The sequence below is a fragment of the Prionailurus bengalensis genome, chromosome B2 (genome assembly GCF_016509475.1).
Source record: "Prionailurus bengalensis isolate Pbe53 chromosome B2, Fcat_Pben_1.1_paternal_pri, whole genome shotgun sequence".
Classification (NCBI taxonomy): domain Eukaryota; kingdom Metazoa; phylum Chordata; class Mammalia; order Carnivora; family Felidae; genus Prionailurus; species Prionailurus bengalensis.
In genome coordinates this window covers 62,072,800-62,099,134 of record NC_057349.1, presented here as the reverse complement: position 1 = coordinate 62,099,134, position 26,335 = coordinate 62,072,800, and the positions used below count along the sequence as shown (strand labels likewise).

At 34.8% G+C, this 26,335-nt stretch overlaps 1 protein-coding gene across 3 annotated transcripts in view; it reads right to left on the bottom strand.

Moving 5' to 3' along the window:
* The window catches only part of ADGRB3 (adhesion G protein-coupled receptor B3), a 732,453-nt gene that overhangs the window by 264,450 nt on the left and 441,668 nt on the right, over positions 1-26,335 (bottom strand). For all 3 annotated transcript variants that reach the window (XM_043591727.1, XM_043591726.1, XM_043591728.1), the window contains one exon: positions 24,476-24,519. In XM_043591727.1, coding sequence (XP_043447662.1) covers positions 24,476-24,519 — 44 coding nt within the window. The remainder of the gene's footprint in view (positions 1-24,475; positions 24,520-26,335) is intronic.

Genomic DNA, 26,335 nt, shown 5'->3' with positions numbered 1-26,335 from the left:
TACTTCTTTGCACTTCATTTTCTATTGTGTAAAATGGGTATGATACTGTCTTATAGGGTTTTTTGAGATTCAGTGTGTTTATATATTTGTTTGTACCCTGCACATGGGAAGTGTCACATAATTTTTTTCTGTATAGTATGGTAAATACAAGTTAAAATCTATTTCTTTTACAGTCTACTTTTATAAGAAAGATATAAATGGCAAATGAAAACCAAATAATTCAGGGCCTAGTCAACTCAGTCCTATATTTTCTTCTTCCCACTGCTCTGTGGTGCATATACATGATACTGCCTGTATCTGACATTCACATTTATAGCCCTAAAGATCTTCAGTTCTCACCAAATCCTTCGAAGTCAGAACAAAGAGATAAAATTGTTTCAAGAAAAATTTTAGGCAAAAATCCATTTAATACACAGCTTTAAAGGGCAACAATCCATACATGCCATATGCATTACCCCACAGTGAACCAAACTATTAATTTAAGCAGTTTTTCACTGCAAGAATTTTTAGCTTACTTGAGAGGAGTTAGACATCACGGAAACCACTAAAAAGTGGTTTCAGATCCAAGCTGCCTTTAATCTGGACACAATACAGGAAATGAAAACTTATTTTGAAATTTAGGAAATGCTCTGTCTCCTGTTTCCTGAATCGTAACAGCATTTATCAGTGGTCTCCACAATGCCTCCTTCCTTTCTTCCCTCTTTCCTTTTTTTTTTTCTTTTCTTGCTTTCATTAAATCTATTCTTTTTCTAGGAAGGAACTTGAAGTTAAAGTCCTTTAAAGGCCAAACATTTAACAGTTATTATCTTTCTGTAATTATTATACAGATTTTTAAGGTATCTTTTGAAGAAGTTCTAGCAACTGGAACAGTATCAGGGCCTTACCTTATTTGAAATTAGAAGCCAGTAAATGACTGAAGATAGGTCTGCTATGTTCCCATTGGTGTATACAGTCTCAAGCATTTAATACAGGAGAAAGTCAACTGTTCTATTTGAGTAAGTACTTCTTGGTTACTAATTAAAAAATGGGGGAATTTAATTTTTTTTTCAACGTTTATTTATTTTTGGGACAGAGAGAGACAGCATGAATGGGGGAGGGGCAGAGAGAGAGGGAGACACAGAATCGGAAACAGGCTCCAGGCTCTGAGCCATCAGCCCAGAGCCTGGCGCGGGGCTCGAACTCACGGACCGCGAGATCGTGACCTGGCTGAAGTCGGACGCTTAACCGACTGCACCACCCAGGCGCCCCCAAAAATGGGGGGATTTAGATTTTGCCTTTCATTCTTTCTATCTCCGAAAACAAAAGCAACTTTTATTAGGGCTCTAAGAAAAACATAAGTCTAGAGAAGCATGCGGTTTTCATCTTTTATGCTAGATGCTGAAATTCATAGCTGTGAATACCACTGTCTCTCTGGTTATTGCTCTGGGTATAAAGAACACGGTATACACTGCACTAAATTGGATGTACCTCTCAATTGTACAACAGAATAAACAGAAGCATAAAATACACAGTGTTTGTTGAAGGTTACCCGCGCCCCAGCGCATAAATAACTTTTTGGGTGTTATTTTGAAGACACTATATTCTCAGTGAACATTTATGGATTGGAACAAATGTTTTTTTGGTTTTTATTTTTTAGTTGTTCTGCATCCAGTTACAACCCTCCAGGTAAATCGTGAATAATATGTGTGTTTCACAGAATGTAAAGGACAAAAGCAATTGAAACCAAGAAGTAAGGAAGATTAAAAGTTAATATCTGAGATATATTTAACAATTATAGATGTACACAGAATGATTTATGGGGAACTCTGCACCCCAACAGAGGCAAACACATTTACACATATTTCTCTGCAAATGGGCATCTTTAATAAAAGTGAAAATAATATCTGGAGGGAGACGAGTAGGAGTTGTTTTTCATGGGAAATACAATTACTTAATTTGCTCAGGTGGAAATGACTGCTATGTCTAAATCTAATAATAAGGCTTACAAAATTGACTTTAAGAGTATTTTCTACATTTGGAATTACTCCACTGTTTCCTACCATGTGGATATTTATGGATATTTATGCAAAAGTCACAAATATTTCCATAAGAAAACAAGTTAAAAATATTGCATTTTCCACATGTAAATCCCTACAAGTGATCTCATTAAGCCTGATTTGCTTAGTTCAGCTTATGTGATACCAGGCAAGGAATGGTTAAGCAGAATCAGCTTTGGGACCATGTCACCCATGTACAGAATTGCATTGTACTGGTGATGGAGGCCACATTTCTGCCTCGCAGGAATGAAGGCAATGAATTTTCACCTCAGACTCCCATTTGGTAAACACAAATGTATGCAGGGTGTATATATTTTGGGTAGAATTAATGAATAAAGACCTAGAAGTAACAAGTATCACATAGGAAGGCCATCCTTTTGTGGAACACATTGGAAAGAAGCAATAGGATACTATGCTCCCTAGGATACTATGAATGAAAGTTTTATTTAAAAGGAACTCTGCACTAATTCATAAGCAAAAAAGAGGGACTTTCTGCTAATAATAGCATGGTAGGAGTCCTTATAATACAAAATTGCCATATGTAAGGAAATCAGCACCAGGCATAGGTTTTAATAGACTCTGAAAGCAGAGGAAGTTAGGCTCAATCAGAAGAGAAACTTTACTCTTAGGCAATTTGACTACATGGTTTCTCCACTTCCTTAAAGGGGTTAAACTTTAAAAAGGGTTCACAATCTCGTCACTACTGACGTTTTAGACTGGATAATTCTTGTTGTGGAGGACTGTCCTGTGAATTGTACGTTCTTTAGTAGCATTCCTGTCCTCTACCCAACAGAGGCCAGTGGCACCCACAGCTCTGTCGTGACAACCAAAAATATCTGCAGAAAATGCTGGATGTCCTCTGAGATGCAAAGTCACCCTCAGTTGTGAACCACTTGCAGGGACCTGATATTGATATCAAAGCTGCACACACCATATTTTTATAGATGTAGATATTTAAGTTAATTAAAAGATTTCCAAACACTAGTTCTTAGAGCATTGGCACTGATGAAGTTTTCACTGAGATGAAATATAATGAGAAAAATAAACACAACTTAGTGACTTTTCATCATAAGTAAATGTACTTTATAATTTTTAATTACATTCTTAAAAGTTACTATGTGAAAACTGTCTTTTCGGTAATGTCCTTATGATGCTAATGTACCATTTTATTTGGATTTTTTCTAGTAAAATAAGAAGTTGATAACCATTTGTTGGTAGCCCATAATATCCCAAGTTAATACATAGTAATTATGAGTATATATCTCCTAGTGTGGCTTCATTCATTCTCAAAAACTTCTTTTGCTGTCCTCATGGAGACCAAAGTTAATAATACTTGCATTAGGAGGTTGGTTTTAGCTGTGATGCTTGTACTCAAAGTAGCAAAACCCATGTAGTCTATGCTCCTACTTGAAAGTTTTATGTGAGTGTGTGTGTGTTTGTGTGTGTGTGTGTGTGTGTGTGTGTGCATGTGAAGTAAGATAAATAACTGATAAAGTTGGGGCAGTTTACTTAAGATAGAAATCAGTCACTGGGAAACTCAAGAAAATAACCCATTTTACCTAAATGATCTAAATCCAACTGTATAAATGAGGCCACAGAATATCTGGTTTTAATGCTAAAATAATTATACTTTTACCTTTTTTATACGGATTATGGCAACTATTTCATTTAAAATAACTCATAAAAATTAAAAAAATTTATCTATTTCCTAGGGTATTTTGAGGAAAGACTATTATTTTTTAGCTATGGTGAATATATTTGAATATTAAAATAATTTTAGGGAATCTCCAAAGTGCTTGGTATATCCAGATTTTTCCAACATCTGCAGCAGCCTACAGTATATATAAAAAAAAATCATCATTGGGGCGCCTGGGTGGCGTAGTCGGTTAAGCGTCCGACTTCAGCCAGGTCACGATCTCGCGGTCCGTGAGTTCGAGCCCCGCGTCAGGCTCTGGGCTGATGGCTCGGAGCCTGGAGCCTGTTTCCGTTTCTGTGTCTCCCTCTCTCTCTGCCCCTCGCCCGTTCATGCTCTGTCTCTCTCTGTCCCAAAAATAAATAAACGTTGAAAAAAAATTAAAAAAAAAATCATCATTTTGTAATGAAACGGCTCCAATATGAAGCCTGAAGAAAAGCATGTGGTGATGTTAGAGATAGCTTTGGAACTAGAGTTGTTCTTGCTAATGTAGAGAAAAAGTCAAATCTATTGAGAAAAATTATCTTAAGCCCACAGATGTGATTGGTCAGGTATACTACATTGATGCAGGAAATGTTTCTCATTTAACAGTTTGAGATCCCCCAAAATACAATGTAGTCTCAGCAAAAGTTTAATTAATTCATCCATGATCTAGTAATTATTTTTAAAAAGTACTTTAAGTGAAGTCATCTAGCTTAAAGTTGTTCATTTAGTAAATATTGTCATTCATTTGGAATGTTTAATTTTTTTAAAATGTTTTTATTTATTTGTGAAGGAGAGAGAGAGAGAGAGAGAGCGAGAGAGAGAGAGAGCGAGCATGAGCAGGGGAGGAGCAGAGAGAGAGGGAGACAGAATTCTAAGCAGGCTCCAGGCTCTGAGCTTTCAGCACAGGGCCCGATGCGGGGCTGGAACTCATGAATGGTGAGATCATGACCTGAACCAAAGTCAGACACTTAACCAACTGAGCCACCCAGGCGCCTCTCATTTGGAATGTTTAAATCCACAGATTCATCTGTATTATTAAGCTGGTCATCATTGTATATAGCTTAAGCTGAATCACAGATACTCTAATCTCATAAGGTAGTAAGTGGCATCAACATGACCTATCTTTAAAAATTATTAAACATTCCCAAAGATAAAATGAAACAGAATGTAATGTTTTACTCTCATTGCCAGTTATAGCTTTTAAAGTGAAATCGCTTTCTTAGTGTCCTCTTTAACTCTAACATTAGGGGACACCTGGGTCAGCTTCTAATATTTATATACAGCAGGAATTCAAATAGCTAACTCACAGAGAGAATGTGATTTCACTTTCTTTCAGATTCAATGCAAATTCCATTTGGATTCCTGAGAGACCTTGAGATTCACTAAACATTCCATTTGAAATGTACTGTGTAGCGTGGTTAAAACACAGGAGAAGAAAACCTCTATGTGCTTGAACTGTTCCCTGAGATTAAATGAGGCACTTATGGAGGTCAGAAAGATATTGCCGGCTTCGTGGTGAAGCTGAGATTTAATGTATTTGAGCAGGGTGTCCCAATGACTTTTAAAACCTGGTAGCCGCTGAGTGCGGGGTCATGCACAGAAATGACCTAAGCTGATTTTTAGAAAGAAGAAAGTTAAGAACAAAGTTAAGCCAAAGCAAAATTATATGGCTTGGGCTTAGAAAAATATCAGATTTTAAGTTTGAAAAGCTAACAGCTTATGTATTTTTTAAAATAAGGCAGTGCGAGAGCTAATATTCAGAGGGTTTTTTTTTATTTATAAGTATTTTATTTAGCAGCATCAAACAATTAACATAATTGCTAATACTTCCCTTACTTTCAGGGAAAATCTGGATGTGCCTAACAGATGCATATAATAAATGATGCATTTAACAGATGATGGAAAAGAAAAGGGAAGAAATCCTCTTTCTTGAGCAAAATACAATTGTCTTTAATTGAAGCAAGCTGTCATAGCTTTGAGACTTGGGTTGGTTTTACATCCTGATGTAAGGCATCATCGCATAAAAATGGTAAAGTGAATTTTAAACTTTTGACTGTAACAGCTCGTAGTGAAAAATTTGGAAACTTAAAATATTCATTTATGTCCTAAAGGGACTTCTGGACTTTGTCATGTTAGAAACACTTCAACTGGATATTTAAAATGTTTTAGAAAGAAATGGGAAGCTCCACTAAAAAATGCAATGTGAGTCACAGAAAAATCTGAGAGACAACAATGAATACAATGCTGATTTTAGTTTGTGTTCTTTAGTCTTTACAGATGTTCTAGGTGCCCTGATCTTTATATTAGATAATGTTCATTATTTATATCTATCCTGTGTGTATGCAATATTAACAAAGAAATAATCAAAACTAGTGTGATATAGGACATATAGAAAGAAAAAAAACCAATATGCAATATAACACTACAGACAAGCCCGTGTGTGTGTGTGTGTGTGTGTGTGTGTTTGAGATACCATTCTGTGATATTGAAGCAATAAATTGTAACAAGAGTCTCAGTTTGCCTAGTTCCAGGAACCACTTCGTGATTGCTTTGTGATGTAAATAAATGTCTTTCATATGTCCAGAACTCATAGACTAAAAAGTAAAAAAAAAAAAAAATCCCAAAGCACTGCACTTCTTCCAGACAGACCAAGCTATTAAAACACGTAGGCAAACTGAAAAATCTTACGCTAAACCCAATTTTCTTAGCCTGGGCTTTAAAATTATTCACTAACCAGTCTTCCTTGCCTTACTATCCTAATTACCATTATTTCACTAATTATGTTGGTTTTTATGTGTCTTTGAACAAATTTACTATCCCTTCTCAATGTATAAGCTGCTGTCAACCATGCTTCCTGAGGTCCTGTCCACCTGGGCAGGCTCCTTGACAAAATCCTTAACTCTTCTCCGTTGAAAGCCTCCCATGATCAAATTTTTGCATTCTTATTGCTAGTTTATTTTTTAATTTATTTTTAATTTTTAAAATGTGTATTTATTTATTTTTGAGAGAGAGAGAGAGAGAGAACACAAGCAACAGTGGGGCAGAGAGAGAGAGGGAGACACAGAATCCGAAGTAGGCTCCAGGCTCGGAGCTGTCAGCACAGAGCGCGACGTGGGGCTCAAACCCATGAACTGTGAGATCATGACATGAGCCAGAGTCAGACACTTAATTGACTGAGCTACCCAGGTGCCCCCTTATTGCTATTTTAAAACAATTAGGAATTGCAAAACCAATCCAGTAAATCGATGGCTCTTCTACTTATTGTTATTTAATCCAGATTCTTCTTGAATGTTAGAACAGCCTGCTGACATAGGAGGTGCCATATGTGAAAAAAGGAGCCTTCAGAAAATCATAAGGCCATTCAAACATACTGGGTTTATTAATTCTGACTTGAGCTATTTAGAACAAAGGAATCACACCCAAGAGGGAGTGAGTTATGAAGCATGCCGGCGCTTAACAAAGTCTTTAAACACAAAGGGCACACTGATGCCTTCTAATAGGTCCACAGCTTTGGTTTTCTTCATGTTGCTTCGGTCAGAGGTAGCTTGTGATCTGCATTATTTTAAGCCCTCTTAAAAGTGTGCTGAGAGTTGCATCTTAAAATGCTCTAAATAAGTTTTTCACCTTAGATAGGATCGATCTAGGCATTGCTGGTTACTCAGCTAATGGGAAGGTATCCAAATATGGCCCTTAAGCCACAATATCTGGTTAGAGATTTAGATTTTTTATTTTATATAAACCAATCAATTTAAAAACTTTAATTTTGTGTTCTATACAGATAATCAACCATGAATATTTGAATGATACATGAGAAAGAAAGTGTATTTGATGGAATAATGAGAGCAAACATCTGATAACCACAGTTAACAAACCCAGAATGACATATAAATTTCAATATAATCTGAATAATTCAATCTTTGCTCTCTGGGTGCCAATTTAATTTGTATGTATGTATCCAAATGCTAAATATTAATCAGTCTACTGTTTGTGCTCAATCAGAAAGTAGTTTGGCTTAATAAACATCACTACCAGCACCTTTGTTAGTAAGCAGTAACAACTAATAAATGGATAGTATTGAGAAGAAGAATTACCATCTTTAATCATTTCAACGATTATTAGGTCAGAGCATGAGAGAACCATCAAAATTTCCTTCCAAAGTAGAGGAAGAGTCCACATATATAGGGCATTGCATAGACCCTCTGCCTGGGCCTACCTGTGAGTCATTCTTGACACTTCTCCCTCTCTCTGCCCTACATCAAGTTGACCAACTGGCCAAACTCTGTTGGTTTTAGCTCATAGACACCTCACAAATCTGTCCACATTTCTTCATCCCATTTCCACTGTCCAAACTGCTGACTCACTGACCTGGATTCCTGTAGAAGCCTCTGGAGAAGCCTCCTGCCTGCAGTCGGAACCCCTCTCGTTCAGTGTCTTTTCTCCATTACTATCTAAATTATTTAAAAATGTGTTTCCTTGTACATTTCTCTGGTTTAAACAATTTTTGTGGCTTTCCATATCTTTTAAGAAAAGTCCAAATTCCCTAGCAAGGCAAACATAGCTCTTCCCTCTCTGGCCCTGACTACCTTTCATTCCTGGGGTGCCCAACCTGAGCTTAGGGTACAAGCATCAGCAAAGTAGTCACTCTAACACCTTCCTACTGTCATAACACACTGCTTACTCTGTTTTGGAAACTTCTTTCCCCTGATCCCCAATCCCCTACCAACATTCCCCTGTCTATTTAATGGGCTAATACCTTCAGGAATCAACCCAGGCACCATCTCATCTGAGAGATCATCCCTGGATCCCCTAGTCCAACAGGTTCTGTTTTATATGCACTCATTTGCTTACCAACTGTACCCACATGTTCACTTCTCTGTTTTTACCGATTGTAAGTTCTCGAGGGATGGGTCTGTGTTTATTAGTTTGTAGCTTCTCAGTGCCCAAAACAGTGACTTGCACACCAAACTTATTTCATACATGTTGGTTATCAGCATCATCAACAAATCAAATTTCCAAGGTATTTTTTTGATCATTTACTGTGAACAAAAATGTATATGAGTTTGGCATGGGGTTAGAGGTGGATGCAGAGGTAAATAAAATTCTACCCCTCAGACATTTATAATCTAGTTGGTAAAAGAAGCAACCCCATGAGAAGTTCATTAGAAATGTTACTTCAAATAAACCATTCAAGAAGCATATAAGATATGGGGTCAGCTCTAATGTTTCTCTTTCTTTCCAGAATAAACATTGGAACCAATAAAAAGATGCTGGATGTTTCTGGAGCTCATTAAGACAAGTCATCAATCTTGACAAAAGACAGAATAGGACATAAAACTCAAGTCTGTAAGGATAGTTACAGAATTTATATAGGAATTCATTTTTAAGGTGAATGGGACTTGAGGATCTTACCAGCCAAGGAGAAAAAGCCTGTGGGGAGGGCAAAAATAAAGAAACAGGAGGAGAGGGTGTAACTGCTAGTACTTTGAAGGAGAGGGTATAACTGCTAGTACTTTGAAGTCCTGAGAGAAGCTAGACAAAGAGGAATCCTGGGCCATGCCCACAGTCTGCTTAGAGGGAAATTGGCTCCAGACAGAAACTTAACCATGAGTAAAAGTTATTTCTTTTTCACATTTTTCTAGACCTGTCCAAAAATCTCCAAAAATACTCTAAACTTTTAACACAATGATTTCTTATTTAAAATTAATGGAAGATATGAAAGGCAATTAAAAATTTTTAAATATTTTTTAATGTTTATTTATTTTGAGAGAGAGACAGAGAGTGAGCAGGGGAGGGACAGAGAGAGCGGGAGACACATAATTCGAACCAGGCTCCAGGCTCTGAGCTGTCAGCACAGAGCCTGATGTGGGGCTTGAACCCATGAACTGTGAGATCATGACCTTCACTAAGTCAGATGCTTAATGGACTGAGCCACCCAGATGCCCCTGAAAGGCTATTTTTTAACATCCTTTTATGTCTAAAATTAAACTATTATGTTAGCTTAATTAAATGTCATAAAAATTTCTTCTCGCTAGTATATAAGAATATATGAAACATGTTTATAGTACTGTTAAGCTAATTTCCCCTACGATATTAATTGTGACCAAACCAAACATTAGGTACTAAATTATCTTTTCCAGAAAATTAGGGTACTATTTCTTTTGCTGCATAGATAAGTTGCTAATTAACCGCCCCTAGCTAGCTCAGTTATAGCCCTCTGCTAATGAACAGCGCGGTTTTAATCCTCAAGTGGTTGTCAGGCTTTATTTGACTTTGTGGTTACATCTCTAACATTTTCCCCTAAAGACTGCCAGTCTTGCTCACTATTTGTATCCTCCGGTACTTAATAAGTACTTGACATGTGGTAGGTACCCAATGAATAGTTCCTGAATAAATGAATGCATGAATGTATGAAATAAATAACTGAATCATGTAGTGAATGAATGAATGACTGACTGAATGAATGTTATGCCCCATCCACCATGGTTACCATTTTATTTGATTAGTCTAAGAAATTCATAAGTATTGGAAGACATGGTTGCAGTATACTTCTGGCCAAAGAATAGTTTGTCCAGGATATCCCCTGTCACTTTGATAAGTATAGGACACATTACAGTCAAATTTCATGGTGACAAGACTTCCTAACAGGCCCAACAAAGCCAAGGACCCAGAAGTACTGAGGATATTCATGATTTCATAGTCCATAAACTTGCCTGGAGGAGAGATCTAACAAGGGTTCAGAAGTATATGTAGAATAAAGTCGATAGACTCAATTTCGGTATTTGGCTTTGCACCTAGGTAACAGAAGTCTAGAAAATGAAATGTAGTGAGAGCACTTGAATAATGGTTCTCAAACTTACTGTCTGTTAGACCCACTTAGGAAGTTTAATCTGGTAAAAAAAAACAGTGTTCTTACATAGACCCCAGAGTTTGTGATTCGGTAGATTGAAATTGGAGTGAAAATCTGCATTTTTTGGTAAGTAGCTCTGTATTAGTGGTTCTTACCCAGGAATGATTTTGCCCTCCTCATCCTTGGGGACATATGGCAATATCTGGAGACATTTTTACTTACCACAGCTAAGGGGGAGTGGAGTGCCATTGGTGACTAGTGGGTGGAGTCCAGTGATGCTGCTAAACATTGTATAGTGCCAAGGTTGAGAGACGCTACCACTTGGGGGAGAGAGAGTCACTAGGGCAGCAACACTATCTCAGCCTGGACCATAGCCGTGAGGCAGATGTAGGAGGTACAGTACATCTAAGGAGGATTTTGATTAAATGAGTAGTATTGGAAACTGGTTCCTCACTTAACTGTAAATTCCTTTACCAGGAACACTCACTCTCTAATAATGTTGCATAAATGAGGTGTCAGTAAATCGTTAATTTGCTTAACCCTAACAATAGAGGCTCAGAAGAGTTCCTCATGATTCCAGGTATACTACAAGGGGGAGAATAGCTCTGAAGAAGAAATGATGTAAATGTTCACTTATTTGTTCATTCATTCAACACATACGCCTTTAATATATAATTATTGACTATCTAATTGACATATATCAGAAAAAAAAGTACACCTTTATAAAGTTAATGATTATACCTATGTTCAGAGTAAGTCTCAATAAATATCTTGTGTTAATAGTTTTTGACAAGTTTAATTACAGTTTGAACTGATCCCTGTCCCGCTGACATCCTACAACACTATTTAATAAAAAAATACTATTGTCTACTTTCAATAATAGCAGAACCATGTAAATGACTTTACTGAGAGCTTTAAATATCAGAAAGCAATACAATACTTGCTCTTAAGTACTTCAAAGAATTTCCACTAATTAACCCTTTATCTCCTCAAAATGAAATTATCACTCCTTAGCATTTCAAGACAACTGTAAGCCTCCTTTTCTAAACCTGTAATATCAACATACAAGAATTGCTTCTTTCACCAACTGTGGTTGATTTACCCTTTAGCAGAACAAATTAAGAACTTATCAGTAATTATGAAAATAATTTCCTTCTTTTATTAAAATACTCTGTAGCCAATGCAGCTTAGCACATTATTATTCTGGGTGGCGTAGGTGTTTTGAAAGGCAGTGTGAAAATAAGAGCCTGAATTATGAATTCCTCCCATGAACACTGAATCATTTTATATTTTCTGTGGCAAAAAGAACTTACTTTTCTCTTGAAGGGAAAAAGAACAAGAACATTTTAACTTTCAGGAACACCTAAGATTGCTGTATGGTTTACATTGCACTAAATGGCCTATTAACGCTGAAATAGTAATTTATTTTTTATATATGTCCACAAAACTTACTATTTTTGTGTGACGTATCTATATAAACAAGGACCTGTATAAATTTACTGTAAAATAGAACACTGCTTTCAATTTTAATTCAGTAAGTATTTCTTAAATACCTACACTGTTCCAGGAACTGTGCTAGGTGCTGGGAAAGCAGAAATGGAGTCAGACAGCAAAGGGATTCACAGAAATCCAGGGATGAGGACAGCCTCCCTGAGAAAACCAATGACATCCAACACAATCTATTAAGTTTTGCCTGAAACTGCAGAAGATATACTTTCCTGTCCTTACTTTTTGAAGGGGATCTTACATTTCAGCCACTTGTGATCTATACTCAGATCAGGCTGAGAAAACCTATCAACATAGGACCTACATTGAGCTGAGGCATACATGTCTTTTAGTTCCAGTGATTATTCAAAGGATTGCTGCTCATCTGTGACATAGACTCATGGATGGCCTGAGGTCATTCCAAACAAAGGTGTTGTATTTCTTTTAGCTGCAGCACAGGCTAGTGTCTCTAGGTTATTTTCCAGTTTTCTCTATCTATACCTTTTGCATAATTTCTTTTGATTTCCCAGCATCAGTTCAATATGCAAAGCTGTTTGGATAACCAGATGCCCTATCTTCCACATGCTTCTAATGTAGGAGAGGTGGAGGGCAGTGAGTTTGGGACAGGGATGTTACACTTTCTATCTTCTAAGTCTCAGCTATCTTGTCCTGAGACTTGAAGGTGACAAAAATTAAAGAAAATAAATCAAATCCCCTTTGTATGTAGCAGATACAGATGGGGTCTAGGTCTGCTCTCTGGCTTCAGTTTTAGTCTAGGCTTAGGTTATAAGCTGTAAAGGATCCATATATGTGTATGATTCCAAAAAGAAGCTGAGTGGTTGCAGACTTGTGAGCAGTACTTTTGTCGGACTGAGTTCTGAGATGCAGTGGCACATTGTTACAATTACGTTTCTAATACAATAGCTCGGGTTGTGTGGAAAGTACTCCTTGCAGACCCAAGCAGTCCTTTTGGGCTGGGGAGGGATCTTGTTGGGTTAATAAAATTTCAGAATTTATTTAGTTGAGTGTATATTTCAAGCACATAGACATCCACACATAGCCCATTCCTGGGTAGCTGCCACTGTGATACTTGGGATGATTACAAATCATTGATTTCAAATAGGCTCTATTGGAAGAGTGTCTTCAGTGCTACTCCCATTTCCCTCTTCCCCCTCTCCATCAGCTTATGATGCTGGCAAAAATTCAGGGCAAATAAACTTGCCTAATGCTTACCAAAGCCCAGTTCCAAAATAGCATTAGAAAAGCAGTCACATAATCATACCGGTACATACTAAAAGTGCTGCTTGTAGAAAGCAGAGAGAATAGCTAGACAATTTTTTGTATGATATGTATTGGCAATATAGTGCTTTAGTTTTATACTGAAGATATTGATCTTTTTAAGTGCAGATTTCCAACTTACTTCTTTATAAACCACATTTATACGTATTTTAAAATGACTTCTCTTGTTTTCAATCTTTGCAAAATAACGTCATCTGCAATAAGAACTCAGTTTGACTCCAAATATAATTTGTAAGATATGGTTGTTATAGTTGCTACTTGATTTATACTTCTCAAGTAAAATGGTATATATCCATTATATCAAACTAATACAATGATTAAAGAGTAGGTTTAATTTTTTTAATCAGAATCATTACTACTACTACTATATCTATTTTTATCCTATTGCTTTTCCTCAATGGCCTTCACAGTTAAATCTATAGCCTATGTATTTATTACTAAACCTTAAAATAAGTTTTTCACATTGTCCTCAAGTTTACTAATGATCATTGAAATCTATATTTTAAATAATATGTAAAATAATATTATTAAGAGTTTAAGAGATATTTACAAATATAGAGTGAATTGCTTGGTTAACAGTGTCTAAGGAGAGCCAACATTTGCTACCTTTAATTACTGAATGTTTCTAACGCCAAAGCTGTAAAATAGTTACTAACTATGGTATAAGTGGACAGTTCTGAGGCATAAAATAAGAGGATGAAATAGCCAATTACATATTAAGGAAATTTTCCAGTCTGTTGTTTATAATATATATAAGTAGAGGAAGTTTTTAGCCTGAGTCATTCAAAGAACTGAAAAAGTATAGTTCTAAAATTATCTAATATGTATCTTCAGCAATTCAAACCTGGAGCTTTTCTGAAATAGAACTACAGACATTAGCAAATTAAGAGAGGTGCAACAAGGGCATATCCTTGCCAGTCAGCTCCAGGTTGCTCCTATTAATACTATACCCATTAATATTTTAACAATATAATTTAAAAAATCCTGGCAAAAAGGTCTCTTGGATCATCCCAGGGCCCCTAAGAACAGTATAAATATGGTGAGAAATGTTGGATGAATTCCCAGTTTTGATTTTATTGATTTTTAAAACATTTAGTTTTTTGAAAACTAACCTCAATGCCTTTAGAGGATGAGGGGGTAGAAGAAGGGTCTGTGGGGCAAGGTGTAGATTGTGCATAAATCCTGATGAGAGCTTCCTGTGGCACGTAGAAGTCTCTTGGTCAGCATCTTTTGGCCATTCTTTGTCCAGGTTATTTTTTTTTTCTTTGCATACTAATAATCCTTCTCCAGGTATTTTAAACCTTAAAAAATTACTTTTCCACCAAATTTTCTTTGAGAATTAAAGAATGCCAAATATCCAGGATAATAGTACCTGTGCATCACAGATTTTAAGATACCATTGATAGCAGGAAGCACCATTATTTAATGTGTTTAGATGGAAAAAATAGTGCTAATTAATCTATGATGATGTTTTACTGTCACAAAGAATAATACATTTATATGTATTAAAATATTTTAATACAAAATAAATTACTTTTCCAGATACATAAAGCCATTATTCAGGCAGGGGAAGATATTTTGTAAAACATCTGCCATGTTTTAGTCACTAGGCCAAGTTTGTTAGAGCTGTTTTTTTCTGTTGATCTTTATGCTCATCACATGCAATATTATGCCCATTTTGACTTTAAGATATATAGATTTTAGAGTAATTGGATATGTTGGAATTACTTTTATTATCACATTTTCTTTCTGTATTAATGATTAAAAAGTTGAAGCTAATTTTCAGTTTCATATCCTTAAAGAAGCAGACAACCTTACTGACAAACTGAAAGCTCTTAGTTCTTGTAGTATTTTCATTGAACTATGAAGAGAAATATTGAACAATATTATCCTTTCAAAAACTGTGGACTTTCCAGATTATTATTCACCTTGTAAATAATTATCTATACAAAATTGGAAGCTTGGGGTGCCTGGGTGGCTCACTGGTTGAGCGTCCAACTTCGGCTCAAGTCATGACCTCGCAGTTTGTGGGTTCAAGCCCCACATCAGGCTCTGTGCTGCTAGCTCAGAGCCTGGGGCCTGCTTCAGATTGTGTCTCCCTCTCTCTCTGCTCCTCCCCTGCTCACACTCTGTCTCTCTCTCAAAAGTAAATAAACATTAAAAAATTTTAAAATTGGAAGCTTAAATATCATTGGTAAAATTTTAGATTTAGAAATATCTATGAATAAGGTCAAGAATTTTTCACTTCTGAATTCTAATACCATGTAGAAAATTAATATTAATGAATAGACTGCCCCTATAGGTTTTTTTTTCTTTTTAATCAACAGACATGGCTTTTTGATTTAAAACCCCTTTTATTTTTATATAATATGAACATCTTTAGGCTAGAAGTTTTAGCTGTTTCAGTTTCAGAAAATATTTAACTTTCATAGTTTATGTCTACCATTTCTCAGGCATTATACAATTTAATTGGATAGTTGACATAGTAACTACTGTGGGGACAGACAGACAGACATTTAGACCACAGTCAGAATATAGATGAATATGGAGGACGAAAAGCTTCAGGAAAGCTAACTATAATGGGAAGAGAACTTCCCATCAAATGTAACAGTTAGGTAGCATAGGAAAGCAATTGGTCAAACATGAGAAAATGGAGACGGATACTGAAGTGACTGATACCTTGCACATTTTGGGGACTTGATAAGTAAATATTGTATAAATGAATGGGATCTTATCTTGTGGTAAGGAATCAAAGGAATACAAATAAATCAGCTGAATTAAATGGCATTCTCTATTCTATCTTCATCAACCACCCTGCCATGAATTTTTACTTTTTAATACACTATATAATTTATTTACCTATTATATTTATGTTCTTATGACCCTCCCTGCACTCCTTCTACATCTAAATTCCATAAATCAGGTATTTTTGTCTGTTCACTAATATATGTGCCAGGTACCTTGAATAGAAGAACAAATACTAGGTTCTCAAGAAATATGTGTTATGCGAATTAATGAATTTACAGAGCTCTAACTATTTGCAAATTTATTTGCTAAGCATAGCAGAAATTACAAAGATAAATGTGACATACTTCAGTTACCAAGGCATTTAAATCTAAAAAGGAATATCAAATTGCTATAATATAAGGCAGAAAACATAAGAGTTATCAAAGGTATAGATAAAAAGTACAGTAGAGCAATGCTTCTCAACAGATATGCTATGAGAAATGGTGAGCTGTTCAGGTATAACAGGTGTGAGAAGATGTTGCTTTAGATTTCCTATTTTTAGCAATAAGCTTTTTTTTTCCAGTGTAGTTCTCCCATTTGAATACTTCTAGAAATACTAAAATAAAAAAAAATGTGACAGTGCCTCAGCCCTAATGTGGATTTGCAGTTTGGGAAAACATCACCTGGGCAATCCAGGTAACCTCTAGACTGAATTTAGTTTAAGGGTTCTTGGTGCGGGGGTAGTATCGCCAGGTGGTCAGAAGAGGCAAATACAAATTGTCTTTGGAAGAACGTATCTTTATCCTATGCATCAAAGAATCCTCACGAATAATATTTTAAGGACAATAAGCATGACATAACCTAGCACACTAGGATACAAGGTACTATGAGTGAGAATTCAGAGGGAAAAAAAGGAGCAAAACCAGACCCACAAAAAATTCAAACATAGGAATTATCAATCATAGATTATAAAACAATTGTGCTTACTAAGTTAAAATAAATAAAACACCTGCATAAATATGAAACTCTACAAAGCAATCTAGATTTTTTTTTAATTCTCAAATGAAAACTCTAGAAATGAAAAAAAAGACAACTTAAATAAAAACTCTACAAATAATTAAATAGTTAGAAAGAAAAGTGAAGAGAGAAATACTGAATTGAAGGTTAGGTTAACCAAAATATATCACTGAGAGGGAAGAAAAAAAGCAGAAAATCTGGAAGAGAGTTCATGATACCAGGTGAACAGGAAACAACATTCTTCAGAGTTCTGCATGAAGGTGAGACAGATTGTATAGGTGAGTCTATATTTGAAAAAATTATGATTGAGAATTTTTCATAACTAATAGTTATTGATTCTCTCTACTCTTGGGCAGCCTACTTTGTTTCTGCTTGCAAAGATTTTTCATTCATTTACCCCTATGTGCTTTAAAATTATTTTCTATGTATGCCAAGACATGGAAAATGCTGGAAAACATTGTTTTGGGTAGGTGTTAACAAATTTTTTAAAGAACCAGACAGTAAATATTTTAAAATTTGCGGGCCATATGGTTTCTGCTACAATGATTCAACAGAAATGGTTGTAGGATAAAAGCAGCCACAAACAATTTGTAAACAAATAGGTGAGACGTGTTCCAATAAAACTTTATTTACAGAAACAGATATCAGTCTGCCTTTGTCCTAGCCTAGAGGCTATTGGTTTTCTAACTCATACTTTAGAGGATCAAAACATGGATATAAAAAACACGTGGTTCCATTTTACTCCCAATATCAGCTCTCAGAATATTGATGAAGGCATAATGCAATGTGTCTTGAACTTTATTGCCCACACTCATGGACATAATGGGTTGGTAATAATATTAGAGGTACATATATAGACTATATAAGTTAAAAAGGGATAATTTATCCACTAACAAAGCCAAAATTATACCTTCAGGAAACTAAATTCAGTACCATAAAATATGTGATGGAATTCAAAACATCCAAAGAAAATTTAAAACATTTTAAAGGATGAAAAAGAAAAAAAATTCTGAAGTAAGCTGAAACAAGGTCATTCTGAATTATAATGGATTTATAAGGAAATACACAATTGCAGATATAAGAAATTTTCAAAAAGTAATGTACAGTCTAAGAAAAAAAAGTAAAGAAAACCCCATGTAGTTTCCTACCAATGACTCTTTATTGTATTGCTATTTTCTCAAATGATTAGGTTTTTTAATTGCTTTTTGTAGTACTTTTAAAAGAACATGGTTGTTTTGCAAACAAAAGCAAAATTTTATTAGTTATAAAACTGAAAACAAATAACTATTATAAATTTGGGTATGACTATTTAAATTACTGGAGACTAGGTAAATTTTAATTTACAAGGACCAGTATTTTGATAATGTGAAAGTCTAATGTTCTCATTTCTGTTAGTGTGAGTATAATGAAAGGAAATAAAGCATAATAACATAGTTTTATACTATTTGAGAATTGATCATTGAGCCTGAATGAATAATGGGAAACTCCATGGAATCTTGACATCTTAGATACAAAAACCAAAAATTTAACTTAATTGCATCTGCCTTGGGTCCATTTGGGCTCTGAATATACCAACTGAGATAAAACTATAGTAAATGCCAATCAGAAATAATTATTTCTTACCATTCACTACAGAAGAGCAAACACAACCTTAGAGACTATCCAGTAAAAATGAACATACTGATACCTAAGACATATATTGGTATACAAGGAGTTACACATAATAATGTTAATTTGGAAGACTGAACACCATATGTTTGTAATATAATCATGTAATTTATTTCCAAAGTATTGACTACCATGATGTACTTGCAGTCTAACAAGTTTTAAGCAGACCAATCTATGCAATTAAATTAATAACATTTCTTGAAGTTAAATAGTTTTAAAATCCTATGTCTGGTTAATTGAATTACTAAGAAATTCTAAAAACAGATCTACTGGAATCATGGCTATATGTATGCTGAATATTTTAAATACAGAGTTCCTTTTTTCACTGCTATTCAAGAAAAGACTTCAGTTAGGTAAGTGTAGGTGTGTAAAGGATACTTCTATATGTCCCCTAAAACAATAGGACCATCATAGTACTCTTGCATGAGACTCTTGATGGCAGGGTTGTAGGTTTGAGCCCCATGTTGGGTGTAGAGATTACTTAAAAATAAAATCATATTACTGACTCGCATAGCTGTTCTTTTTCTGTTTTGTTTCTTAACTATTATATAAATTAAGCCTCCAACAAGATCTCTCCCTTGCTCTTTTTCGCTCCTTTCTAATAATCATGAAAATACTAAGTTCTCTCCATATCAATTTGCCAAGTCTAACGCAGTGTGAATAGAGTCTTATAAAAGAGCTTTATGATCTGGTTATCACTTGGAGGGGAAAGTTTGGTTACCCAATTATAGTAATGCTCTGTATAATTGTTTTGAATATCTCAAAGCTAACAGATCTTTCTTAAAGTGTATGTCCCTAAAGTTATAACATCATGTCTCCATAATGGCATGAATTTGTCAGTCCCCTGAAGAGCAAAGAAAATGATGGCAACCCCTCTAGAGTGATGGCATGAGGCCAAAGTGTTCGTTTTATTTTTTTTTAGGAATCATATTGCCAGGTAGATGAAATGGTGACTTCCAATATAAATGACAAAAGAGAGGAAAAAATTCTGGGTATGAAGAAATAAGGATAATAGGAAGCAAAGGAGAGGAATCACTTCAATTCAATTACTTAACTTTGAGATAAAAGAAGCCAGTATCAGTCTCAATCAAAATGTGACTACTGCTACTCCCAACTGTAATAAATCAATTTGAAATGTAGGAAAGACCATTAAAAGTTTTTGTTTTTGGGCACCTGGCTGGCTCAGTCAGTAGAGCATGCAACTCTTGATGGCAGGGTTATAGGTTCAAGCCCCATGTGGGGCTTAAAAATAAAATCATATATATATATGATATATATATATGAGATTACTTAAAAATTAAATCATATATATATGTCATATATATATGATTTGTTTTCAATCACAAAGTAGGCATAAGTTATAAATGGATTGATAAAACTGCTTAGCAATAGTTAAGAAATTATAATTAAAATTTATGCAATGGACATTCTGGAAACATTTTCTGAAAACAAACTTGATCTTTCACAGAAAGACCTGACAGCATCAGATGGTGCTACTAAGAACCATAGAGAAAGACCACAGGTTAATTAAAAGAAAGGATTAGGGTTTTTCTAGGGAATGTAGTCACCACACATGATCTAACACTCAAAATCAAAATTTAGAGTATCCCAAAGGATGTGCAAATTATTGCCCTAAGTATAGCTTTATAAGCTATATTAAAAGAAAACATTTAAACATTTAAAAAGAAACACTTCTAACCAAAAAAGCCTATTTCTGAAGTGAGAAAGTACTTTCAATTTATTTCATGGGTCATCCATAATGAAACATTTTCTGTATCCTGTTAATTAGTTATCCAAAGCAAGATAAAAATATGTTTTAAAATTGTCTAAAACTATTGCGACCAATCAGACTAAAATAAAAATATCTTTGCTTGGGATTATCAGGGTAACAGATTATCATGAGAAATAAAATGGATTGTTTATAACAGACCTCAGTATTGTACCAAGCTGAAGTATTCTCCCTTCAAACTTCCAATATTAGGTCTAATAATTGCTAGAGCTGTATGTCACTAATAAGATGGAACATACATGGAAATAATTCTCAAAGAGAAACCGTAGCTGAGAAATATTTGAACATTTATTCTTGTACAAAACTAATCAATTGAAGAACTTGTTGAATATATGCTATGTGCAGATGTCCTAGGCATTAAGGATGCAGTAGTGAATAAGAAAAAGTATCTCTCTCATGGCACTTACTTTCTAGTCAGGGAGACAGACAAAGAGAAATAAAAATAAATACTAAAGTAGGAATGTATGCTGTGATGAATACAAAATAGGGTAATATAAAGAGAAGAACAGTGCAACACTCTGGACTGGATGGTCAGAAACAACTTCAAGAAGGGATGTACAAGGAGATACACAGAAGCACAGTTCATTTAACAAAATAAATTTAAAATCACCTCAATGCCATCAATATTAGGGATAATAGATCAATTATGATATATTTATACAATGCAGCACGAACAAGAAGTGTAACATATGTAGTAAAGTTTCAAAATTTCCACAACGTATTGTGGATTTAAAAATTGAGGATGCCAGTGTTACATACTGTGTGATAATATTTATGTAAAAATCATATTAATTTTTATGGCTGCATACATATGTCAAAGCATAAGTGGATACCTGGAATTATACATAACAAAATATAAATAGAAATGACCTTGGGGAGATGGGTAGATATAGACACCCAAGTTGATTAAGGTGATTAATTGGGACTTCTGCCTAAGCAATTATGTTTTAAAGTTTTATACCTAAAAGATACTCAGGCATTAATTTTGCAATTAAAAATTAATTTAAGGGGTGCCTGGGTGGCTCAGTCAGGCATCTGACTTCAGCTCCGGTCATGATCTCACGGCTCATGAGTTCGAGCCCCGTGTTGGGCTCTGTGCTGACAGCTCAGAGCCTGGAGCCTGCTTTGGATGCTGTGTCTCCCTCTCTCTCTGCCCCTCCTCCACTCACACTCTGTCTCTCTCTCCCTCAAGAATAAATAAATATTAAAAAAATTTAAAAAAATAATTTAAAAAATTAAAAGTAAGGCAAGAGGGGAGGGGAATAAAGGGTAGGCAAAATGACTGAAGGGGGTCAAAAGGTAGAAACTTCTAGTTATACAATAAACAAGTCATGGCGATAAAATGTACAGCATGGTGACTATAGATGGTGTTGCATATTTGAATGTTGCTAAGAGAATAAATCATTAAAATTCTCATCACAGGAAAAAAAATACAACTATATGTGGTTATGGTTATTAACTGGACTTGTGGTGATTATTTTGTAATACAAACAAATATCAAATCATTATGTATACCTGAGACAAATATAATGTTATATATCAATTATACCTTAATGAAAAAGGTAAGACAATCTGATAACATAAACCAAAATTAAAAGACAATTTTTTTTTAAAGTAGGCTTCACACCCAGCACAGAGTCCTACGATGGGGTCTGAACTCACAACCCTGAGTTTAAGCCCCTGAGATTAAGACCTGAGCCATGATCAAAAGTTGGATGCTCAACTGCCTGAGCCACTCAGGAGCCTCAAAAGACAACGTCTAATTTCAACTTTATTACTGCAATCTTGAAAAAATCATTTAAGTCAACTCATTTCTATATAAAACGTAGTAGCCTTATCCCTTCATAACTAACTATACTTAGAGCACTTATACTATTATGTATATATATGAACATGATAAAAATAAATCAGCTGTGAAGAAAATAAATACAGTTGTCTTAACCTTCATTGTTTAAAAGTCACCCAGAAAAATAATTTAATGATAAAACACTCTGGTAAGAGGGTGATGGGACAGAAGTTCTGTCAGTTTTGATTACTTTTCAAGTACATCAAAGAAACATGCACTGCACTGATCTCTTCAGATAATCTACTTTGAAAGGCAGCTAACCACACCTCTGACTGGATAGTTTTCTTCAAGGACAACTTAACAGTTGAATTTTGTAAGGCTAAAATATGTTTTTGTTTGTTTGTTTGTTTGTGTGACAGATAAGTGTCATGTTTTAGCAGATGTTGGAGAAAGAGTGTGATTGACTCCTAAGACTAATGCTGACCTCAAACACTAATATATTTATAAATTAAACTTAAAACCTTAGACATTCCGTGAAAGAAAACCAAAAGAGTCACACAATAGGAGAATGCTGTTTCTTCTCATAGTATTCATTGAACAGTCCCAAAGGTCTTTCAGAATAACTAACACTTCCCCTTTTTGGATTGACACTGAAGCATGTTCTACCCACTAAAAAGATAATAAAACTAAATCCAGGTTGGTTATTATTCATGAAGATATGCAAGTAGCTATAAACTGGAGTTTAAGATGGTATATTTTTCTTAAGTAGAAACCATTTGATTAGATTTTTGTGGTGTTTCATTCTTTCTTTGGCTATACAACATACTAAACAGTGCCTTAGAATATACTACTAGAGTCTTTTCTGGCTATTGGTAAAGAGCAAATCTTGCAAGAATTTTCCTACCATGGACTTCTGTATTGGATTTCAAAAAGAAAAAAAATTATGACATCAGTGAGGATATCCACCTGATGTTATCACCAGGGCAAGTTGGGTTCTTTTTATGGCACTAGGGTTCTTGCGAGAAGAGGATCCCTAGAATATCAGAATCTATAGCAAATAATATGCCCAATGTCACTTATTAATTATCCACATAAATACTATAATTTAAATTGCATCCATTCCCTAAAAATAACCACATTTCCAGTAGGTTTGCTCTTTATCTAGAAATTCTAATCATGCCCTTCTCCTAGACCCTCCAATAACTTGTGAGAGGCAAGTAACATAATAAAACCTCAGATGTAGATCAGATATGGGGTGAAGAACACCGGGAAAAATCTTAGAATACCTAGTACTCAACAATGTGGTGCCCTAACTAACAGCATCAACATAGAGCTATTAGCTCTATGGGATTAATTGATATTTATCTCCCTTTCATGCAAAACAAAACAAAACAAAAAACAAAACAAAACAAAACATTGTATAATCTGGAAATAAATGTACATAAATATTTAAAACGTAAGAGTCTAATTAAAACTTAATCAGGACATTTCTGCTCTTTGAGTCCTTCCTTAAAATCTTACAGAATCACTGATGAGATTAAGATGATTTTGACCAGATATATTGCAATTACTTACAGAAAGGAATCATTGAAGAATTATTAATCCTCATTTATTACAATTGTTTTCTTTTGTCTTCATGAATTCATTAAATAGGTGAATAAGACAATTAAATGTCACTCAATGTTTTTATAATAAAATAATCTGGAAGGGCCATATAAATATTACATTACTCTGATACTAGATTCAAGGTCATGCAAATAATATAGTGGTCTAATGATCATAGAGATTGCTATTTTAGTGTGCAATGCTAAGCTGGAGTACTAGGGCAAGATGTTGAAATATTATTTGAGCTCCTACGACTTTAAAATATTAGAGCTTCTAAAAAATCCTCATGGGATTTGCATAGCAATGTGTCTTACATGTTAGGTAATGCAATCCTATCTTGGGACATAATCTGATGGCATCATCACACACAAACACATTCATCATCTTGTCCTGCAGATTCAAAAAGCAAAATGTTTTCTGAGTGTAACACACATCCCACTAACTTATCATTTTCCTGTTGACTAGCAGGCAACTGAAATAACTTAATGTGCTTTGAATATATAATCCAAAGTAATATAAGAAAACATCTGTCACTTACGTTTTTGAGTCATCCCACAATACACAATAGGGATTCAAAGTACCCTAAAAATAAGCAGAAAAAGAATAAATGTATCATGAATACACACAACAAAAATGTAAGTTTTATGTGAAATGCAAACAGAATGGTGGGTTTCTTATCTTGCAGTATGAAACTCTTAAGATTCCACCTCTATTTTTTTCCTTGCATAAAAAATTTGTATGCTTTTTCTCATAGACTTGGTGATGCATTTTATGAAATTCTCTTCATGAAGACAATACATTTACCACAAATGTCATAACCTATGTTTAGTTATTTTGAAAATTGAAAGTGAAGCTCTCATATAGCTCAAGGTCTATATTTCAATGATTTCTATTTCATCCTTTTACCTGTAAAATATTAATTCCTGGATTATTTCCTTTAGGAAGACCAAAGTATCTACACAATTTAAATCATGATGAAACATTCTGTATTATGCACATGTACAAAACACCACTGACATCCTCATTACTCTCTAGTTGGTCACCTTCCTAGGGGCAAGAGATAGTAACATTAATTGTCCATTTCTGGAGAGTGTGTTGGCTTGCAATAGCTTTTTTTCCCCTAAAAATGGGTTTATTAGTTATGGCTGTATCTTTTAAAAAGGAACATTTTATTCAATAATGATGACGATGAATCAAATAAAAATTGATGCCCCTCACAGCATTCTTTGAGTTGGTTTTCCCTTAAAGTACAAAGAATGTGAGTGCCATTAAAAGAGATTTTAGGTACAAATTTGTATTTGATATGCAAACTTCTCTGCCCCACACCCCCTTTCCCCTACCAAGTCATTCATGGCTGCCCTCTTGGGGTGTAGTTCACAATTAGCATGAACTAAACCAGATCCACTATTTAATAGTCCCTTTGCATGTCTCCTTAATTATAATAATTATACCTATTGAGTGAGATGGAGATGGAAGCATAAAATGGGATGTTCTTTTGAATTTGGAAAGAAATAAAGTTTAATCATTTCCTTCCTATAAGCCTAATTTAAGATGTAAAAGTGGTAAAGTCTCAGTAGAGCTAGTGTTATCTCTTAAAGACCATCTCATTCTTTTGAAATCCAGAAAAAATGCAGACATGACCACATCTAGACCGGCAAAGTGTTTCTTTTTTTTAATAGTTCACAGACAAGGTTACATTGGTTTTGGGTGTACAACATAGGAATTTGACAAGTTTATATGTCATGTTTTGCAATATCTTCTTAATCCACAGATCACTTTTGTATAGATCACGTCTAATGAAACTATGTAAAAAAATGTCAAATTTTTATTGGTTCAATATTTATATATGTATGAGTGGCTACCATGACCTTCAGGATGGCAAAGAATATTCTCCGCACTGGATTACCTTGGGTAGTGGTTTCTGTTTTGAAGAGTACTAACTGTTGAAATGTTTTCCTTCTGTTTGTCAGATTCATTGGGCTTTATTTTGCCCTTTTGAAACTAGCCTAATAATTATTCCTTTACATTATATCTTTAGATAGCTACAAATGCTATTATATCCCTGAAGAGTCTTCTCTATTAAACATACTCCGTGGATTTCAAGTTCTCTCATTCCCCACATCACTCATATCTTGGAGCACACATTTAAAGCGCATTTAGGGCAACTACCCATGTATAGAACCTACCTGTATAGAACAAAGTGGTGCTCTTTCCATCTCCTTTAGGTGCCACATTCTTAATAATGCAGACTAAGACTACATCAGATATATTTGTAGTCTCTTCCTCAGCTTGATTACATATACATTGAAGTCTCTTAGGAGAGACATTCTGAATCCTGATTTTGACATCCCACACATTCACCATTGCTTCAAAACTTTTAATCATTAGAGGATTAAGA